At 34.8% G+C, this 23,134-nt stretch overlaps 2 protein-coding genes across 6 annotated transcripts; one reads left to right on the top strand and one right to left on the bottom strand.

The window, feature by feature from the left end:
- Positions 1–1,415: 1,415 nt before the first annotated feature.
- On the bottom strand, positions 1,416–18,220 carry LOC124956845 (heparan sulfate 2-O-sulfotransferase pipe). 4 transcript variants are annotated; one of them, XM_047513152.1, is made up of 8 exons: positions 16,778–18,201; positions 13,041–13,189; positions 7,586–7,653; positions 4,570–4,776; positions 4,203–4,282; positions 3,829–4,110; positions 3,524–3,678; positions 1,416–3,108 (listed from the first exon to the last, which is right to left on the bottom strand). In XM_047513152.1, exons 1-8 carry the CDS (start codon positions 16,825–16,827, stop codon positions 2,915–2,917), a joined length of 1,185 nt encoding a protein of 394 aa, XP_047369108.1. In that variant the 5' UTR covers positions 16,828–18,201; the 3' UTR covers positions 1,416–2,914. The 4 variants fall into 4 exon arrangements, with proteins under 4 accessions (XP_047369108.1, XP_047369107.1, XP_047369109.1 ...); XM_047513151.1 differs by having other exon boundaries at positions 7,586–7,656; positions 16,778–18,197; XM_047513153.1 differs by having other exon boundaries at positions 7,586–7,656; positions 16,799–18,197.
- Positions 18,221–19,778: 1,558 nt separating this feature from the next.
- Positions 19,779–22,851, top strand: LOC124956844 (toll-like receptor 13). 2 transcript variants are annotated; one of them, XM_047513149.1, is made up of 2 exons: positions 19,779–20,046; positions 20,129–22,851. In XM_047513149.1, the coding sequence occupies exon 2, from the start codon at positions 20,236–20,238 to the stop codon at positions 22,132–22,134; it is 1,899 nt and encodes a 632-aa protein (XP_047369105.1). In that variant the 5' UTR covers positions 19,779–20,046; positions 20,129–20,235; the 3' UTR covers positions 22,135–22,851. The 2 variants fall into 2 exon arrangements, with proteins under 2 accessions (XP_047369105.1, XP_047369104.1); XM_047513148.1 differs by having other exon boundaries at positions 19,781–20,046; positions 20,234–22,851.
- The last annotated feature ends 283 nt before the right edge of the window (positions 22,852–23,134 follow it).

Here is a 23,134-nt window from a genome sequence, read left to right as displayed (position 1 = left end):
AGAAAGAAAGAAAACACGAAAAAAGAACGGCGAGGAGGAGAAGAAGATGATAAAAAGTGTTTTTGCGTATGAGTCTAGGAGAGATAAGATTGTAGATTATAATAATATAGCATATTTTTATATCCGTATTTACACGTGTAAGCGCATCTGTCGTACCTCTAGTCCATAGAGCCGTGAGTTTTCGTCTGGAAGGTTCGAGAATTATTCGCTAAAAAATTCGCCAAACAATTTTACTTTTAAACTAACTAATTTGAGAAATCTTTGAAAATAAGACTCGAATCCTATTTGCTCGCTTAATCTTTTAACAAATATTTTTTTCTTTTCTTTTCTTTTCTTTTCTTTCCTTTCGTTCTTATCTATTTCGTTTGAATATTTACAACTGATTGCCGTCTGTCATTTTTTTTTCCTGCAATAACAAAGAAAAGAAAAGTGAAAAAGGAAGAATAAAATGTTGAAACAATTTCTGGCTGTGATCGATTTGAAATCCTTAGACGAAAGAGTCAAACGGAGAATTCGAAAGTCAAAAGAGAGGGATTAATCTTTGATTTATCTTTTATGCGTATCCTGTCTTGATGTTAATTATCTAATTTTATCAATTTTAATGAATATTTTATCCATACTGATTATAATTACTCTTCCATCGGTAGACTGAGTTTTTTAGCACTTTTATTTTCTCGTCAGATATTTTTATCCGTATATATTCGACCACAGGCTACACAAACGAGAGGATAATATCGGACTTCGTGTATTATAAAAATATTGTTAAAATGTCTAATTAATTTTTATCGATTGCGATTCGTGTGTTTCGATGTCGTTTAAGAAGATCCTAATTGAAATTTTATATAAGTATGTAGAAACAAGCGTTATTGTTCGTAAGAAAATTAATAATTATCGGGGAAAAAAATATTATTGTTAACTCACTATCGTAAATATATATATATATATATATATATATAGGCAAATATAAATGTATATATTTAATCGTTACCGTAACGCGTTTCATCGCGTTAAATCTATTTAACGTGTTACTACTATAAGAAATATATATTACTTATATCTATTAACAAATGCGCTTCTCAAGAGAGACTTTTTTTAAGAGAGATCTCTTCGTATGGTACCATGAAAAAATAACCTAGCCAAGACTGATTCTGCACTCTGTCCTCCGTAATGTTTTACAAGAAAGGATGTATATTTTTGAGTCAAGCATAAATCGAGCGCATGTACTACCTTCAGATAATTTTACAAGATACACGACTTCTCACTACACTCGAATTCAGAAAAATGAAATTTTTAAACGATATATTTGTTACGACTAGTGTCGATAGATTTTTTCAAATTATAGTATATATATATATATATATATATATATATATATGTGTATATATATATATGTGTATATATATATATATATTCTTCACTTGGTTATTTTCGATCATTATTTTCAACTTATACGCATATCAGACTTTACGTTGCTACTATCGTAAAGTGTACTATTTTTGTATAATTTTGATGGAAAATTGATACATTAATAAAATACTTATTCTTCCCCTTGAGATATCTTTACTCTTATAGATACATACTTTTCTTTTCAAACATCAAAAAATCGATCAACGATTTTTATTTATTTATTTCTTTTTACATAAACATTTGACAAAACGATCCTATTCTGACCGTTATTGAATCCTTAAAAAATTCATAATATGCCTGGGGAATTATAATGTTATATTAAGGATATTAAAGATGTGTACACGACAGAGATTTTTATGTATGAACGTTGATAAGAAAGAACATTATCCCTGATTAAAATGAATAATATACGTATATTTACCATACATATATACATACATGTATATATATATATATATGCATATATACATGTATGTGTATATATATATATATATATATATATATATATAAATATACATATATATATAAATATATATATGTGTATATCTGTATTCTGTATCGTTGTACTATGTGCTATTATTAATACAATAATAGATATACGATTTATAGTTTTTTGATTTTTATTTCATGTTAGTTTCTTAAAAAAGGCTTGTTCATCCTTTCACTTTGTAAATGTTTTTCTTTAGGAAACATTAACGAAATGTTTGAAATGAATGAGTTTTTAAAATGGCAGGCATTTATTATAAAAAAGAGAGAGAGAGAAAAAGAGAGGGAGAGAGAGAGAGAGAGAGAGAGAGAGAGAGAGAGAGAGAGAGAGAGAGAGAGAAGGTAATTAGTGATAGTACAAATGTCGTTTATAATCATTTCTCAATAAATCATCAAGAGTTACCCTGTAATGTTTTGGAACGTCCAGCTAATCGTTACAAATCCATGATACGATAATTCCTTTTTGTCAGTCTTTGACAAATTCACCGTGAACAATTGTTGTAGTCGATGAAGGTGTCAATTAGGAAACATTTTCTAACAATAAGATTTATGCGATAACAAATCTTAAGCGAATTCACGTCGAGATCGTATTAGTGGAAATCGAGGTATCAAGCAAGCCTTTCACGAACTCTTACGGCAAGTTCTAATAAATATGCATTACTTGTTCCACACACACATGCACACATTTGCACAACCATACACTCACGACTCGAAAATATTCGAGATTCGAGAGGAGTGAAAAGTTGGACAAATCGAATAAGACAAATTGTAAGTAAAACGACAACGAGATATAATCACGGAACAGAAAAATAGTTATATACATATATATTATAAAAAGAAAAAAAAAAAAAAAGGTATTTACGTATATGGCTGGCATTCGTAAATATCATTTCTGATTTACCAGGAGTTTGTTTGTCTTTTCTTAAAAATAAAGAAAGAAACTAAATCGATCCTGTTGTTATCCCTCATCGGTGAGAATATTTTTCAAGAACAAAAAGAAAGAATAGTCCTGTTCTCTTCCTTATAAACGATTATTCATTGTGAAATCAGCGTTGGTCAATTTTAACGCTCTCAATTGTCTGTACAGTCGTTGCTTGCAGAATTGATAAAATTCGACCTCGCGAGTAAAATTTCTACGGACGATATCCTTTACTTCTTCGCTCACCGGTGGCTTAAAGAAATTTCGGTTGATGCTTGTGAAAGCGTTCGTTTGATCTAAAAAAGAAGCACTTGTATATATATGTGTATCTATATATATATGTATATATATGTATATATATTTAAAAGATATGAAAATATAATTAACCCTAGTTGTACCTGTGGGGTGTAGAACACTCCAGATCAATTTTGAGCTCAATTAAAACAATTTGCGCATTGCGTGATTCATGATTTTTTTTTTTTTTTTTTTTTATAATAATAGAATTAGGAATCCATTTTTAAATCTACTGATAATTACTTTCGAAGTTTCAAAAAATATATAGTATTTTTTGTAGTAAAAATTATTCATTCTGTATAAACGATGGCTGCTCAAAGTGCCTGGGATGTAGCTTATCCCATATGCACAACTTGAAATTATTTTGAAATGTGCACAACTAGGGTTAAATCAAGTATAACTCGTTATATTATATACCATGATAGACTTGAGCGGCACCTCGGAAAAATCGAGGTATGTAATTCTCCAGGACAGTAAGGGTAGTGTTCACATCTTCAAGGACACCAACGACCGCATAATGTTTCTCGACTGCGAGCTTGGCACGTTCTAAGGCTCCCACCGTGTTGAAAGGACTTTAAATGGCAAATCCGTTATTATGGCTTTGAAAAGAAGCAAGCATAACAAGAGTAACGTGGAAAAAAACGTATAATATTTTATATTTATATATGCATTATGAACCCGCCTTTACTCTCTCATTCGTATGAATTGTTTCGAAGACTCACGTGCACTTTTCACTGTGTCCGCAAAAGAAAAGTGTCTGTCTACGATGATCACCGATACCCTCGTGTATTTCTCCTTTCAGATAGCGACACTCGCGGTCACCCTTCAATACACACGTCTCAAAGTCTTTCTTCAGCCAATTCGGATCGGGCAAGGGTAAATCGGGGAAAATTTGCTTCCTCTCGACGTAATACCAGGGTGCTCTAACATAGTAATACCAAGATATAACCCTCTCCACTGGATCTCGAACTACGTTTATGTAAATTGGTTCCGGTAAATTGAATCTATGGAAAAAAAAGGGGAGGGGCAAATGTTAGGTCAAATCTTTTGTCGAAACATTCAAACGAATATTTCTTTTCGTTCATCATAGACTCACTTGGTGAAATTCGTGAAGCACACGTGTTTCACATAAACCGATGGTTCCGAGTAACTGCTGACCATTCTGGCAAGTTGAAGCTATGAAAATAAAAGATCCAAACGCATTATTGTCGATCAATGCTTGCACTATTATTATTTTTTCAAAGCATCCCTCTCTCTCTCTCTCTCTCTCTCCTTCTTCCCTTTTCCTCAGTCTCTCTCTCTCTCTCTCTCTCTCTCTCTCTCTATCTATCTATCTATCTATCTCTATCTATCTATCTTTCATCTATGCAAGCACGTACCGTTCAATCAATTACTAACAATTACTATTCACTTGAAAGGATTCGTGGTAATCGAGTGGAATTGCTGGTACAAAGGCGTCATACCTGTTCGATCGGGGCGAGACGTATTGTTTCGACTCTTTGAACGCGATCTCTGTTGAAAGAAAAACCGTTCCTCATGGAAAGCCTTCTTAATAGTTCCATGAACGTCTGGGAGCCAACTTTTGGTACACGATTAAAGAAAAGCACCAATCTATCAGCTTTCTTTGTGTTGTTCAGCCCATCGACATCGAGAAGATCTGCTTCTTCGTACTGAAAATAACAAACTTTCTTAAATCGATAAACATTGTTTCTTCGACTTTCTATTCGTAGCTTGAGAAATGAAATTTGAAAGTAATCGCAAAGCACGATAATTCAATTATGCTAATGTATCGTTTTCCTTTCTTTTTTTTTTCTTGTTGTTTCTTTTTCTTTTTTTTTTTCTTTTTTTTTTTTTTTGTTCACATCGGTATGTCGTTTCATGAAAATTCCTTTTGTTTCACTTAATTGATTTTGCATTCTATCAGCTTTACAAGTGAATGCGTAGGATTACTTAAGGAGAGTGCAAGAGAAAGGGGGTTACGAAAATACGAATTAATCTTCGCTCTTTGAAGGAAACACGTTTGTTGATGTTAAAACGATAATCCGATAAGAGTCGAGTACTTTCAGTCACGTGAAACGATTCAGTTTCAGGAAGAACTTTGAAAAGAAGAAAATCTATGAGGCATCACTTTGTCCGTCATACATCATCTCTGTCTAATGTTTCTCAGAAATATTACTTTTTATCCCCTTATTCTGAAAAGTTAAACGTCATTTAATTCGATAATAGTATTATGATTAAGTCGGATTTGACTTTTGTTAATAGATACGATACGATATTATAACAATATATTCGTATGGTATATATAGCTTACACGTAGGTGTGCGATCACGATGCGGCAGAACGAACTCGCAAAGCTCTTTCAACTTGGATAAAAAAGAGAAAGAGAAAGAGAAAGATAAAGAAGACTGAGTCCATTTCTGGTAAATCCAGAAACGAGTAACAACACAGTATGCAGTCACTTCCTGAAGAGTCCGAAGCATCTGGCAGTCCTACCGATCGGTCAACGTACTCGATGCCGATCATAAGGAAGTACATTCTCGATGCGTGTCTTACGTTAGTTGCGTTTTACCAGGTACACATATTTGCTATCATTCGAAAATTCTCAAGTCATTCTTTCGAACTAACTGAATGCAGCGCGATATCGCGATCATAGAAGAAACTCGTAGAAACGGAAAAAAAATTCTAAACGATAGCGAAGATCTCTGGTGAAAATTGAGACGCAATTAGGAGGCAATTCTCAAGGCAAATTGCGTCATTAATCGGACCGTATCGTCATCGTGGTTACACGTCAATCTCGTTACATGGTACGTCGCGTACCTTTTATACAGGCCGATATGCGACACGTGATACTCTATTTAAATCCTATTAAAAATCTTATTACGTAATACCTAATGGCGTATCTATTTTGGAATTTTTTAGTGATACCCTAAAGGTCTTTAGTTCGTCCAAATAAAAATACTCTTCGCGAGATGAGACGTTAGATTTTCATTGATTATTGGTTATTCCGGTTAATTTGATAATATTTTCCAGATATATAATTTCTGATTAGTTTTTACAAATACATATATCTCTTTTTAAAATGAGCAGTTACTTTCGCGTATCGAACCAATAACTTTCTAATTAATTGTGACCCGATAGATCAATCATGGTTGTTGCTATTCGCTCTCCTCGATCCTCGGTCTTGGTTGCACGATCGAAAGTGTATCTTTGTAAAAAGTATAGAAAGGTATACGTTCATTTTATTAGAAAGAATTATGCCATTGAAAGGCATAAATGTAAACTTGTATGAATTTCTTACAAGTCGAGAAATTTTTCTCACAGCGAGAGAATCCCGAGCGAATGAATTATTTCCGATTACGGTGCGAATCTACTCGTACGATGAATAGCGCAGCGCGAGTAAAACGGAGTGAACGACGATTTTGTATTTCGAGACGGTGTCTGGCAGAGCAGTTACCACCTCCTCTCGATCGCTTTCACCGTAAATTATCGTAAATGATTTTCGAGCGTCATGGCTACTTTACGTTAGAGCCACATCTTTTATCTAACCTTAACTTTATTTCGAAGAGAAAGAGATACTCTTGACAATTTCAAGTACATGACCAATGGAAATATACTTACGATTCATTACGTTTCATCAAATACGAAGAATTAATCGTTGTTGAAAATTTTTCTACATACCGAATGCGATATCTTCTTACGGACATTTTAAAATTCTAAACAAAAGAAAGAAAAGTATTACTCGTTAAGTATCAAGTATTATACCTCTGAGAGACTTCTTGGTCCACGGCCATCGTTGTGCTCTACTTATTACCTACTTTTTGTTAAAGTCTCGAGCATGCGAAAACCAGCTACGGCCGATAATTATAGTCGTAGATGTGTCTTAACAACGATCTCTAACGAACTCTACAAGTCTAGACGATTAGCTATGCCAACTTTCGAAATAATTCTAAGTCTTTCCTATCTCATTTACCTCGACCTTCCTCAAGGATAATCCTTATTTTTTTCCTACTATTACCATTCATTTTCTTTTCAAGATATACAATAGGAATGAGCTGAGACAAATTAAAAAAAAAAAAGGACATAATTGATCGAGTGTTTTACGAGTACACTAAATAGAAATATGGGTCGCATCGAATTATTCGGCGATGTATATCATTTATTCGATCGAATGCATCCAATAATATTTTTATACGAAAACATTTCCCGTTACTCCCTGATACTATTTACATTAGAAAAAGTTTAATGAATTGTACCTATCGAATGAGTCCAAACTATCGGATGATTTTATTCGGGTAAGGAAAAAAAAAAAAAAAGAAGAAGCGAAATAAAAGAAAGATGAGTTATGTACGAAACGAACGAATTCGCGTTACGGAACACGATTATTATTCCGATTAAAAAGTAGACAGGATTCATCTTTCTTCTTTTTTTTCTTTCCTTCTTTCTTTCTTTCTTTCTTTCGTAATTTAAATAAAATATTACCTTCTGTGTAACGCGCTGTAAGCTCGAATAATGATCGTTCCCGCTCGATGTAGATTCCGTTTGAACTCCTTCTGAAAGCAAAGAAACATCAGATCGTTAAGAAATGCATCGTCCACTTTTCTGACATCGCTCAATATCGACAAGAAGAACGACGAACGAGAGATCATCGTTCAGTAAAGTTGAAATAAAAAAGAGAGAGGAATCGCCGGAGAAAGGGAGTGACAGCGACCAATCAGGGAGAAAGAGGGAGAGAGAGAGAGAGAGAGAGAGAGAGAAGATTGAAAAATACTTATTGCCCCGAAGCAATTGGTATTTTTTTCCTCTCATCTTTTTTTCTGTCCATTATATTCCTATAGAGCAACCAAGTTGGTAACTTTCTAGGTGATCAAGATTTGCATGGTTGCTCTTCAATTCCCTCTTCAGTTCGCGATTATTATTTCTGAAATCTCGTAATGATATGCACGACCGATTTAGCTTTGAGATATTATCTCTCCTACATTTATTTTATTTTTTTTTTTTTTATTATGTCAAAATACAAGTCCAAACTTTCTTTTACCTTCTTCCTTGATTTATATTCAGGCAAAATATACGTAATCGATCCTTTCCCTAATTTAATGATTCGAGAGAGGAAAAGAGAAAGAGAGAGAGAGAGAGAGAGAGAGAGAGGGAGAGAGAGAGAGAGAAAGAGAGAGAGGAAGAATTTTTTCCATTTACTAGTTTGTTCCATTTACGATATTACATGAAACAATATAACGGATGAACAAGAAGGGAGAGAAAGATATTTACAATTTCAAGTAGTCGCGGAATGGTCAGCATTTCCTTTGCCGGAGTTTTAAACGACGCGAATGAAAATCTATATACGCACATACTCGTATGTACCTACACCATAGATTGTACGTGTACGTCCGTTAAGAAGGTGTTTGCCTTTAAAAGAAGCTAGCTTAAGCCGGACTATTCCTCGTAAGGTTCGTATATCGTTGATCTTGGCCGAGATTCGTGCTGACCATTCCAGTCATAATCGTGCACGGAATCGTAGAAAGGAACTACGGCTATCTAATTACTTGGGATTCTCCTCGTAATGTAAGTCGCATATCGGGAATTATCTTCTGACTTTTGAGTTTAATCTCTTTCTCGCTCGTAGAATAAGAAATGAGATAAGCGAATGGATCTGACGATGCAAATGAGAGAAATTAATTTTAGTGAATTTCATTTTAATCTTAAATGAATCGCTAATATACATACGGATAGGTATAATTTAAAGCGAATCGAATTGAATCGAATTGTCGAAATTCCATTTGACCGACAAACGATAATAAACGATAGAATTTGTGTTAATTTCAGTGAAAGGATTTCAAAATCGAAAGCTGGATGTCCATTTGAATTTATACGATCGTATAGATGAAACGATAAAATGAACGTATTGTGCTCGTAATTAGAGATGGTACGTGGAGATGTTCAAATTCGATGCTATAATAGTTCACGTAATTAGATATTTCTAATTCTTATTAATAAATGTATATAAATCGGTTTAATGATTTTCAACCGAATCTCTCTAATGTTTCGCAATCGTTACAATATATCGAGATATAAGATTTAACTATGTTAGATCTTACAATATGATGCACGCAAAAGATGAATTTAAATTAAAAATAATTACATCATTTAGGAAAGAATTAACTTGAACGAGTATAGTGAACGATTAATACCACGATCGCATTGAAAAGATACGACGATAGGTAGTAGAGTTGGAATCAAAGCGAGTCGATCGAAAATGGTAACGGGCGTGCATGCTGCTGCACGCGTGTCGACTGGACCGACGACCTTTTACTCTCTTTTTAGTAGAGAGAAAGAGAGAAAGAGAGAGAGAGAGAGAGAGAGAGAGCCCTACTGACCCAGAAGTCGTGAAAGCGACGTGTCCGTAGAAACGGTCCTTGCGTGCATGCGCGCACACGTATTACTTACAACTGATGACACTGATACTTTCTCGTAAACAGAGACAGTGTCTTATGTTTAATTGTTCTCGATGAACTTGTGCACGTGCGCATAACTTTATGACCTTACTCAAAAGTGGAACCAAAAGAATTTTGATCGATTCATTTCACGAAAGATTTCTCCGCCTTTCCAGTCGAATGAAGAGCAAATATCTTCGTTGATTATTCGGGCGAACGGAAGAAAAAGAAAAAGAAAAAAAAAAGAAATCAAATTAATAATCGATTCTCGCGAGTTTAATCTTATACGGCTACACTTGTATTTTCAAATTCTTTAAGGAAACTTTTCTAACGATCATTGGTCTTCAAGTTCTCTCGGAAGAGTTGGCTTTCGTGCTCCGTCACCGTAACCTACATTTTACGATCCTTTACGATTACAAATTACGGACAAAAAGGAAAGCTTCGCTGAGGTTGCATTGAGAACTTGGCGAACGGGCCAAATTGCGGAAATCAAAAATTTCTTAAACGTTGGTAAAGAATTTCTATCAAAATTTTTCATTTTATGTCTTTAAAGAAAATGTTAAAGTACCTTATTTAATTTATTTACCTATTCTATCATAGAGAATTCTCTAGATTAGACAGAGAATATATATAATATATATAAAATATATGTATATTTTTTTATAAGGTATAGTAGGCACGAGAGTCATGCTCGGTGTTTGGCATATAGAACAAAATTTGCAATTCTTTCTTCGAATCGAAATGACCATAGATCATCCAATCGAAAGCCGGATGTTCCACTCTGCTATATCCTAAGATACTAACACATCGTTGAATCGTTCGATCTTCGCTTTGATCTGTTCGACATCACGCGCGTAATCGAACAAAATTGATACCATTTATGTGATACTTGTTGTAATATATATAACATATTTGTATTCGAAACATTATCCGAAGTGTAAATTAAAGTAATCCTTTTATTGAGTCGTTCGACTACGCGCGTGATTTCGAACAGATCAAATCACGTGCGTTGGCGAATGGCCCAAATAGCGGAAATCAAAAATTTCTTAAACGTTGGTAAAGAATTTCTATCAAAATTTTTCATTTTATGTCTTTAAAGAAAATGTTAAAGTATCTTATTTAATTTATTTACCTATCGTATCATAGAGAATTCTCTAGATTAGACAGAGAATATATATAATATATATAAAATATATGTATAATTTTTTATAAGGTATAGTAGGCACGAGAGTCACGCTCGGTGTTTGGCATATAGAACAAAATTTGTAATTCTTTCTTCGAATCGAAATGACCATAGATCATCCAATCGAAAGCCGGATGTTCCACTCTGCTATATCCTAAGATACTAACACATCGTTGAATCGTTCGATCTTCGCTTTGATCTGTTCGAAATCACGCGCGTAGTCGAACGACTCAATAAAAGGATTACTTTAATTTATACTTCGGATAATGTTTCAAATACAAATATGTTATATATATTACAACAAGTATCACACAAGTGGTATCAATTTCTCTGTGAATAAGTAGGTTAAAATCTTAACGTATCAGATTTGCTCCAATTTCATAATTTCTATGCAATAAAAAATTTTCGATAAGGTATTTGCCGTTAGATCCGATGATAAAATCTTAGCCGGTTTATCATCGAAATATATCAATGGAAAATATTCAACGTAAACTCTAAAAGACGCACTTATACCTGTAATAAAATAAATATTAAATGTTTAAATTTCTATTACATTCTCTCAAAGTTTTACAATGAGGTAAAAAGATGAAGGTTCTATCGTACGCCAATAATTAAATCGGAAGAAGCAACCAATTTTGAATTACAATAAAGAATTAGACGGCAAGACAATAGCGATCCCGATACTAGGTCGGTTGAACGTGCAGAAACCAAGGTAGAATCTCAACGTAATAGCACATAACGAAGCGTATTTAATTGCTAATTAAAACGGCGAGCTATCGGTAGTCGCGGTCATAAATAGAGGCCGAACGTTTTTGCTCTAACTGTAACGCCACTAATACCTACCTAGGAGAACGGCAAAAGAACGATTTGCATTCGCGATACTATTAATTGCATCGATCTGAGGATCTAACCAGGTGAGATCGGAATTTTATTCCGATCCGAGGAAAAGCATTCTCAAGGAAGGAACGTGGATCATCGTAAAGAGAACGTGACGGTTATGATGAATACCCACTTTCTGATCGAATATCGTTTAAACCAGGTGCGGAAGAGCCGAAAGATGCGTTTATCGATCGTGAAACATTTCCTGTGAAAGCCTTTCCTTTTAGAAAGAGACATCCAACAGGCATACACGGGTTCGCTTACCCGTACCCATACTTTATATATACTCATACCCGTACTCACGGACGCACAATATCTACTATATAGATACAGATGTATGTATGTATATATATATGTATTGGAGGTAGATACAGGTAAGTATATTGTGGGTGTGGTGGATGCCTGTTTTTTTTCTCTCTCTCTCTTTTAATTCATAGCAAACTCGTTACTTTCACCATCGTCATACTTAAATAGATATATCTACGTATAATATATACATATATAGTTAAGAGTATGCGGAATAAATGACAGAATTTACTGTTCCAAATAAACGTTCTATTTTCATTCAAGGGGAGAATTGGCACGAAGTTGACGATTAAGTTTAATTTGTTAGGTACATGCTAGAGAGTTATGCGTATGTGTTATGTTAATAAAATGCCACGTAATCTGCTAATAAATTCAACACGGGACTCTTCCCACGGAGTCACGAAGAAGTCGCGGAAGGAGTTAGCTAAACTGGTTTGACGACATATCACGCTATGTGAAAAAGAAAAAAGAAATGAAAAACGTGACAATCGTCTAGCGATCGATATCACAATCGAAAAGTAGCATATGTCGGAGACGGAAAAAAGCTTTTCCTCCTTTGTAATATCCTTGTTTAATAATTAAAAATAGATAATGTCATTTTAAATGGATATAACGGATGCATTGATTCTAAGATCGATCGATCGATCGATCGATCGATCGATCGATCGATCAACTATAAACGATAATGATATCTATATCGTTTACTTGCATAACTGGAAAGGCGGATATTACGGATTAACGCTATCTTAGTTCTAGTTCGACTACTTTCTCTTTTTTGTTTTTCGTTTATATGAAATAATAAAAGAAAAAAAAAGAAAAAAAAATAAGTAGAACGAACAAAAAAGCACGCAATAAAAAGACTCGCGTCTCTTGAACTTGTCGAGTCCTTCGTACGTTCACTCTCACACCTTGACCTTCCCTAAGCGGGAACTCGCGCGCTTACCACTATTCATCGAGACTGGAGAACGGCGCGTCGGCATCGTCTGTAGAGACACGGCCACGTTGCGCGACTGTCGTTGCACGATTCATAATCGCTAGTTTTAGAACATTCACTTGTTTTTCTCCGGCCGAATCGATATCAATTGAATACATCAACGCACGCGAATATCTAATACTTGAATCTTAGAAAAATACTTACCAGAAGAAATTTGTTTACCCGAGAAAAGCTCATCCTCGGCCGGCTGCAAACGTACCTCCATTTTTCGAAGACGCGAGTGGAGCTCTCTTGTGTGTAAAAAAAGGAAAAGCGTACAGGAGATAGCCACCAGGGCGATAAGCTCGATAGTTCTGCAATCAGAAGAAAACAGTGAACAAGTAACATTTTATATTTCGATTTTTAACGGAGCTATACAAATATAAATAAGTGTACGCGATTTCTCGAGCATGTCGACTATAAAATTCTTTAAGTATTTTCCTCTATGTTAATATATTATTATCCGCATCAGGTACACAAATACATACATATGTACATCTAAGAACGTACTTGAGAAACTTGGCGGTCTGTGGCAAATTACAAGATACTTTTGCGAGATACTATTTATTATGTTCCTAAGATGTAAAATGTACTTGTCCAATGTGTGATGAAAATATCATTGTTGTTCGGCGTCGCACGCGACACGTAATAGGATTAATAACAAGTAACGAAAAAAATCGGTGAGAGGGGAAGGGTAAAATTAAACGCGATCGTTCTACTTATTTTAATGCGCATACTTTTCTTTTGAGCACACATGAGCGTAAATATGATATTTTAATATAATCGAAAATTATTTTTCTGGATGTATTTCGACGAAAGGAAGATATCAACGAGAAACGGAATGGGAAAGCTGCTTTTGAATTGTACCTATAGAAAAACATTGTGGTTTATCTACGATACATATCTACGTAGTACGAACAAAGTATGATAAAATTTTTCTTCCTTGAAATTTAGATCTAAAGGCTTCGTCGTTGAGACGACCGCGACGTATCGACCACGAAAAATTCGAAAGTTCATCTTTCTCTGCCGTGTCATTAACGTTATTGCGACTTGACTTTCAAGTCCCTTAATAGGTACTACTCATTCGATAGAGAATACTATTTAATATAACGGTAAAGTGTACGATAAGAGAAAAGAAAGGAAAAGAAAGAAAAGGAAAGGAAAGGAAAAAAAAAGAAAAAAGAAAAAAAAACGTGGACCGTGATACTCTGCCTACATACATACACACACCTATGTACATGTATGTCGTTCGTTTCCGCAACATCACGCTATTACGAAGCTTCATTATCGAGAGTAGAAAGGCACGAAGAAGGCGAGAATAATTATAAAATCGTGGCGCAAAGTCAACGTTTCCGAGATAATCGCGCCCGTGCGCGCGCGCGCGCAACTGCGTTATTCTTCTTCTTTTTTTTTCTTCTCTGAATTTTCCGAGTAAAAGATGAAAGGTGTAACCTTCATCAGTATCCTCAGAGTTTCCGACGCAATCAATCAAAATTATCATACATTCAAATGTACGATAATTGAAAGAGAGGATCTTCTCGTAGCTCCTAGAAATCATCGAGTTAAATTCCGAGTTGATAAGTAAATCTTCTTTTTCTTCGGAAACGAAGAATCGTGCCATTTAATCGCATTAATTAAAACGCGTCAATCGAAAGAATTTACGAATTTTTACAAAGACCTAAATAATCCTAGATAAGAGAAATCATTTATTAAAATTCTTATAATCAATGTGTGTTTTCTATATACAAAATATTTATTATATCAGAGATATATCTACTCGCATATATGTATGTTTGGGTACTTGCGACACCCTATATTCATACGTGTAATTTAATCTTCATCGGTCACGTCTCATGCCGCGAAACTTGTTAAAAACCTTTTTAATACTGTGAAGGGTTGGCCCATAAACGAAACAAAGCGAGCAAATCTTTCACCGACTACTTCGTTGTCCTCGCCGGTATTATTAATAAAATGCCTTTCCGAGTGATATCTTTTTTCTCGTGCGCCTTTAAAAGGAGAGAATTTTTTATCCGAGAGAGAGAGAGAGAGAGAGAGAGAGAAAGAGAGAGAGAGAAAGAGAGAAGTGAATTTCCAAAGGGTGAACGATGAAGAAGAAGAGTTACGTATAAAAAAAAAGTAATCCTCCGGAAAAGAAATCGAGAAACGAACGGTATCGGTCGGAGTAGTGTCAACGACACAGGGAGAAAGGAACCGTAAGGTAGGAGGTACGCGTACCTATACCGTAACGGCGTACATAAAAGAGGAATAGAGACAAAAGTACATAGACACGTAAGGTCGGAGACGCTTCTAAAGAACGACTGACGAGATTCTCCGGAAAAGGGATTTCCATTTCATCGTTGAAAATAACAAAGATCAAATATCTCGGTGATCCGTGAGTGCCGACGGATGCCCGTACACGATTGAATTATGTATTCAAATGTATCTTGTACTATAATTTATGGGGCGGGCAATTTATTCTCAAACCTTTCTTTAAGAGTAGTACTCGATACATCGAGTCTGGTTATATTTTTTTCGTTATTATCATTATTATTATTATTAATATTACCTACCCAAGGTGGAATCGATTCGGACACACGATATCAGAAAGAACTTTTTCGCAAGAGCACATCGATACCGTTCGATAGCTGTCTAGAGGCCAAGCTTGATCTCTATTTCGAGACACGTATAGAGAAACGATCGTTCGACCATTCGTTCGATCGTTCTCATGCAGCATAAGTTGCGGTGCCGGTCTTTCTCTATACGCCGTGACACGAGACGCTTCGTATAAAGAGATTCTACGATCCGATTCTTTTATTTTATATATGAGAAAAAGAAATAAGTAAATGGCGATGGCGATGGCGATGGTTGCACGATGCGTCTCGTTGATCTCGCTTGTTGCCGCTCTCCTTTTATTGTAGCGCGAGTCCGGAGCGCACGGTAAACAAGTGCTCGCTTGTATATCTTTGAAATATAGCGACTAGTCCGAGATAGTTATCTAGGTCTTGCGATCAAACGCGAGAAGGAAGAAGAGAGAACTCGAAATGCAGTAGACCGACACGCTTGTCGCATGCCTTGTAAACTTGGCTTGGCTGTTATGAAAAAAACAACAGCCTGACGTTACTACTCAACGTGCATTCCGATTTCACCTCCTTCCTTCATCTTTTTCACTTCTCTTCCTTCTTCTTTTTTAATATTATAAATAGATTATATATTATTCATAATCATGTAAGTTTATAACGACATATTATATGTTACGCGTTTAACATTTAATTATTATTAGAATATTTAATGGTATGCGCGTTATCGTTTTCGTGTAAAAAAAATATGAAGAAAATTTGATTCTTCAAATTCTCATAAAATCGATAACTAACAGATCGCGTGATTTTGCGATAGTCGACGTTTACGCCAAAAATCAGGCATGCAGAAAAGTACCGTGTGGTTCGCTAATGATAACCTTGTTACACGCGATACGATTAACGCACGAAAAATTGATCGAATCCATCGTTATTCCCTCGATTTGTCTCATCGACTTTCGCTTTCCTCGATGGGTCATTTCTTCCTTTCTGTCTTTCAACAATCTTTACATAGAAAGTTTCTTCCGGCTATATAATTAAGCATTTTTAAGATTTTTAAGATTTTTATGACTTTTACGATTTGTACTTTTATGATTTTTACACAGAAATTGCACAAGGCTGAATAATATTTGTCTTCTATGAAGAAACTGAGGATAAAAAAAAAAAAAGAAAAAATAGAGAAATACGGAATGAATCTTACGCATCTTACTTAAATATTCTCTGAAATGTTTAGTTAGATTACTTCTAAAAAAAAATAAAAAAAAAAAAAAAGAAAAAATTATTATCTTTATACAAGAAAGAGACCAGATGAAACTTATCTTTACTTACCTCTTAGGAACGACTACTCGCCTTTGTCTCCACATATTGTTCTTCGGCATCTTCTTCGATCCTTCAGGATTCTCAAAGAAATGTCAAGAGATAAACAAGTCCTTCTTAAACGTTGTCAATGATCGAAACCTCAGATCCACCTTGTCGATCCGACCAGTAATTTGTCAGCTTCGCGATCGACGAATTTCCACCGATCATGCTTCGTTTACTCGCGACCGCGTTCTTTCGCTATCGGTATTAACACGTCTGGCTCACACGATATATTCTTCATAAATTATTAGGATGATCACTTTAAAGGAATCATTCAAAGTTCTTCGTAGAATATATGCAAGTGCCTATGTCCTTTCTCACGAACGAAGCCAATCTTCGTACATCTTCGAGTTTCACTTTTGTTTTTTTTTTTTTTTATTATCAATACTCAAATCAATGGATCGAGAAGAACATTTTTTTTCAATCGTTTGAATACATCCAACATTCGAGCCGACCTTGATTAACCTTTCAAAAAAAATAGAGAGCGCGGAAATTCACGGTGAATTAAATCCACATTAGGATGAACAAACGGGAACATCCGACTGGTTTGGTGGCCGGCACGCGACTGACGTTTCCATCGTGAGTTTCGTCTTCACTCTGCGATCAGGAAGGCGCCTCGCACGATGCCGCACACACTCTGCGCATTCTGACTTTCTGGGGCCTCTTCCATCGATCTAATTTCAGAATTAGAATTTGCGACATAATTCTTTTCCATTTATAATAGAAAGTTGAAAAACAACTTGAAAAATAGGATATAATTATTCGAAAGGAGTTGATTATTAAATTTTTCATTGTTTCTATATATATATTTTTTTTCTTTTTTATCTTTCCTATTATTCCATTTTGTTATATTCTCTTTCAATTTTTTTTTCTTACTTCTTCTTTCTCCCATTTTTCTTTCTTAGATTAACCGTTAATGTACACTGGATTCCAAGATACATAAACACAACCAAGATATCTTTTGAAAACTGTCTTTTTGTTATTCTCTCCATTTCATTTCCTCCTCTCTCATTTTCTTTTCTTCTTTCTTTTCTATTTACAAATTTGAAATATAACTAGGTATAGCTAGGTCTTTAAAAAGTTCTTTTGGAAAGATTTATATTAAAGCCTTTTAGACTGCTCTTTTATTCGTTTTGTTTTAATAGAAGAGGAAGAGAAAAAGGAAAGAAAAAGGAAGGGCTCTTTGATGGCAAGAACGTTGCTCTTCGTCGGGACGAACAGCTGTCTCTAAACGGCCAACCCATCAACTCGATCTTCGACCCACGAATCCGTTTTTTTTGGTTATTTTATAGTTCATTGACCGTAAGTCTATTGAAAATGAAGATTCACGATCGTTTCATCTTAATCTTAACTTTTTCCATTTCGAATAAACATTATTATTGATCGAGCAAACAGTAAATATCATTCAATACCAATCTAATGATCCAATTAAATAGAAAGGACGTGCAAAAGAAAGAGAGAGGGAGAGAGAGAGAGAGAGAGAGAGAGAGAGAGAAGAATCGAAAAATAATCTGCTTTTTCGTGTTAGTGAGAGTGAAAAACAAATGATGTATTCACTTCTTCATTACGAGTATGTTTCAATTTTATGATGAGATTAACTCGTCGTCCCCATAGTTCACGCGTTAGGTATATATGCAACAAACAAGTTTTTAAATCAAAGCCATTTCGAAGACAATAAACCATTGCAAGCGAGTTGAAATATATGTCAAGATTGTTTGCCGAGATTAATCTTTAATGATTATGATAATTGTATAATAAAAATCTCATCGCACGACGTTAATCTTAATGTAATCATTTAATAATCAAATACATTACACCGTGGGATAATATGTCGAAGAAAGATGGAATTATTATTATAGAAATTCAAAGGAATGACGAACACTCGTTTGTTACTCGTCCCTTCGTATGCTAGCTACACGGCATTGCTCCGACGTATATAATAAAGTATGATATTTAGAGATAGTTTTCTGTAGTGTCTTCTTTTCGTTTCCGGAAGTACAATGACCTTAGGAGAAGAATTGCACGAGAAAGAAACGAGAAAGGCAGAAAAAAGGATCACATTCAACTAAGTGCATTCTTACATTTCATATGTTTGCACGTTTCTCATAAAAGAATCTCGAGTTTTTCGTTTCAAAGTCAACGAATTTATCTTGAACTTGGATCTTTTAAAAAAAAAACATTTATATCTCATTCACGGTGAATTACGAACAAATTGATCGACATTCGGTACCACATTTTCGTCTTATTTTGACAACAAGTTTGAATATAGTTATTAATATTTCATAAATGTTCGTTCACTCTGATCGTTCACCGATTCGTCGGCATCCTTTATAAGACTTTCTTCTTTTTTAGCATCTACGAAAAAAAGATAAGAATTACTCGATATGTAAACTGTAGATTATCTAACAACAAATACTTGATGAATAATTCTACTGGATTATAATCTAAAGTGTATCCATGTGCCATCTTTCCGAAAGATCAGAATACATAATAGAATCGCTTGTTATCGCTTAGGATATGATGAGCTTCGAAGTCGATGCTCGATCGAGCAACAGGAAGAAGAAAGAAGAGAACCAGAGAGAAGAGGAAAAGAAGAAGAGGGGATGGGATGGGATGGGATGGGATGGGATGGGAAAGGAAAAGGTCTTTGCACCTTACGGCTCTTGACGAAGGGGCAAGATACGCGACGAGAATCGATTTACAAAGAGTCATTGATGAGAAGAAACAAGGAGGAGAAGAAGAAGAAAGAGAAGAGGAAGGATAAAAGAGTCCTTTTGAGTGTTGATTGAATCCAGAGAATTCCAAAAGGACACGCAAAAATATCTTTGTTATTCTCCCCTTCCTTCGATTTATTTATCAAATGTTTTTCTCTTGTTACGCGGTTTGTTTTCCTCCAATTTATCTTTCCTCATATTCCGAATAAACTCCCACCATTCGTCATACTCACCACCACTCTTCTCCGCGTATCTACGTCTATGCTTGTTTAATGGTTTATGTGCGCGTATATAAAACCGTACAAGACCTGTTCTCGCATCTTCTGATATTACCTTGTCAGAGACCAGAACCAGAGACCAGATCCTTCCTTTGCATTTGCTCATCCTGTGCCAAGAATAGAAACGCTTGCCAGTCTTTATTCGCCTTCTTCATCGAACTGAACAACGCGAACTGATTCCTCTCCCTTCGCATTGTAACTCCTCATTGGATTTTCTGACAATTCTGGAAAAAATATTTCATAAACGGTAAGTACTATAATAAATTATCTATTATATATCGATTATTTTAATACGTGTAGCCATTATATGTATCGATACGTTTTAATAGGAAAAATACAAGAGACCGTATTCGTTTGACAACATATAATTGAAAATTGGAAAAAGCAACAAGTTTGCGATATAGAGTTCTAAGATCATTTCTTATCTTTTATAGATATGCGCTTTTTCATTCTCATCCTACCGCTGGTAACAGCGATTCCATTAAAAAGTTTCGATAAAAAGTATGATCTTGGCATCGAGGATGGAAAGTTGAAATATGTTAAACTCATCGAACCGAGTGACACCGTTGATCTTTCGAATCTCGAACTGAATGAGCTCGACAGATATGCCTTCGAATACGTTACTGACGTGAAAACATTGAATTTGGCTGGCAATTCCTTGAAAAATTTGCCTCATTTCGTCTTCTCGAACCTAACCCGATTGGAGAATTTATCTCTGGCTAGAAACAAAATCGTAAACGTTGAAAATCTTTTTGTCGGATTGAAAAATCTTAATCAATTAGACATATCTTACAATCCGATTTCTCATTTACGACGGGGATATCTTTTTGGTTTAACCAAATCTGTCGAGATTTTAACCGAGGGTAACATCTTTTGGAGCATAAATACGAACGTTTTCACAAATTTGTTTTTAAAGGAGGACGATGAAAAGGAAAATCAATTGAAAATTAATGATAATGAGAAAGAGAGATTGACAGAAGCGAGCGATAGAAAAGTTCGAGAAATAGAGTTGGAACAGGAAAATGTGATTTTCCGAAGGTATCAGAGAGATATCAACGGTCAACTCGGGGAAAATCCCAGAGCGAAGCTCTGCATGACGGATGACGGTGTCGTAACGTCCATCAGCCATATCGATAAGAACGAAACTTTGGAAGGAGAATGCCGAGAGGTGACCTTCGATCACAATAAGGGACAACTCGAGCTTCGTAGTATGGGTATTAAATCCTTCCAAGAAGATTGGTACAAGATCCGTTCCTTTCCGGTCAGTTCCATCGATTTATCCGACAATGATATTACCGAGATTACCAAAGAAGTACTCAACGATTTGCCAATGAGCGTCGAGTATGTCAATCTAGCTGCTAACAGGATTAGTCATTTGTGGAAGAACGTGATAGAGAATCGATATCTGAAGAGGCTTAATTTCAAGGCTAATTCCATCGATACCATCGAGGATAACAGTTTCAATAAAACCAATCTGGAGGGCCTTTTTCTCGCGGACAATCAGCTTGACAATCTCAATTTTCTTCATACTTTGCCGTCAACGTTAACCCAACTCATTCTGACTAGTAATCAAATCGTCTCCATCAATCGTGGTGACTTCTCGAATCTAAAACGTTTAACTTATCTTAATATGGGCAATAATAAGATTACTAAGCTGCAAAACAACGCTTTCGAGGGCCAGGAAAACCTTCCTGTACTGATATTGACCAGAAATCGTATCGCCGAGATCGAACCAAGAGCCTTCTCCGATTTGAAAATGTTGACGACGCTTTATCTCTATCAAAATCTTATCAGCAAACTCGATAAGAATACATTTACTGACCTTACTAAACTTCAAGACTTGAATCTCATCACGAACAAGTTTACAATTATATCCGAAGATACTTTTCCTCTTTTGCCAAAATCTCTCATGTCCTTGAATCTCGATGGCAATGAAATAAAAAGCTTGGAGAAAGGTAGCTTTGTCGATACACCGCGATACTCTTTATCTTTAAACGAAAATCAAATATCAAACATTGCCCAAGGTGCCTTTAAACTTCCAAATCTTCGTAATTTGTATTTAAATAACAATACCCTTACCACCATCGATGGCGATAGTTATCAAGGTTTACCTCAGCTACGACATCTTTCCCTTTCTGGCAATCAAATATCGAGCATCGAAAAGGGCTCTTGTAAAAATCTCGCTGGTTTACAAATCTTGGACATCTCTGGTAATCCCTTTCAACATCTCAAGAATGGAGCCCTTTATGGTTTGAACATTGAAAAAGGCACCTTTCTCTATATTTATGACAATCAATTGAAATCTATGTACGGTGGTATGTTTGAAGATGCTTAAACGTATTCACGTTACGAATATTTAAAACATCTTCGATTAGGAGATGGCACTAACTCGACGTTTAATTACCTCGCTTTAAATAGAGTTTCATCTAACGATCAATATTACGAATTGGTAAAGTTTCATCGTAACGCGATATATATACGTACTATATACATACCATATACGCACATATATATATATATATATATATATATATATATATATATATATGTACATATATATGTCTTCTATTGATTCTATTTAGTTGTAAGAAGAAATGTTGGAAATAAATTGACAAATATAAATATCTACAATATTCTCGTTCTAGCGTCGATCAATTAAAAATCTTGACCTTATTAGAAATATGAACGCAACTTCTCTTGTTTCGACGTAGAATTTACGACAAGTTTTCGCAACAACTTCCGCATTCTTCGAACGTGTACTTTGATATAAAAATTGAGCAATGCATTTCATTACTAAATAAAAGATTTCGTCATGCAAGAATAATAATCTTGTTTAAATAAATGCTTTGAAAAAGACTACATGTGCTGCAACTTTCAAGCATCCAAAAAAATTCTGCAATTCAATCCGTTCCGCTCTAATTTCATGTTTAGAATGTGAGAACGAACGCATGATATTGGATAGGATCGTTTGAACTTACTCTACAATATAGAAAAAAAAAAAAAGAAAAAAAATATTGACTTGGTCAATCACATTTTACGTAATAAAAGTAAAGTACAATAAACATATATTTAATTTAGTTCAAAATCATAATAATTACTACTACATTTATGATCAAAACAAAAACATACAAGTAATAAGATTTTTTTCTCTATTATACATCTAAATCATGCTTAATCAATAATTAAGAAAGATAATAAGTATTAAAATTCTATGAAGTGTTATACCAAATATCTACCTATATAAATGCCATTTTGAATACAAATTTGCTTTTACAAAAACTATTACTAATTACCTAAGTAACAAAACGTTAAAAAAATACGAATTTGCATTTACA

The sequence above is a fragment of the Vespa velutina genome, chromosome 24 (assembly GCF_912470025.1).
Source record: "Vespa velutina chromosome 24, iVesVel2.1, whole genome shotgun sequence".
Classification (NCBI taxonomy): Eukaryota; Metazoa; Arthropoda; class Insecta; order Hymenoptera; family Vespidae; genus Vespa; species Vespa velutina.
This window is presented reverse-complemented; position numbering and strand designations above follow the sequence as displayed.

Coding starts and splice junctions, on each gene's coding strand:
- LOC124956845 (XM_047513151.1), bottom strand. CDS start 16,827: ATGCCGAAGAACAATATGTGGAGACAAAGGCGAGTAGTCGTTCCTAAG. Junction 4,283..4,569: donor GTCTCGCCCCGATCGAACAG/GTATGACGCCTT, acceptor TTATTTTCATAG/CTTCAACTTGCCAGAATGGT. Junction 3,679..3,828: donor GGACACAGTGAAAAGTGCAC/GTGAGTCTTCGA, acceptor TGCCATTTAAAG/TCCTTTCAACACGGTGGGAG.
- LOC124956844 (XM_047513149.1), top strand. CDS start 20,236: ATGCGCTTTTTCATTCTCATCCTACCGCTGGTAACAGCGATTCCATTA.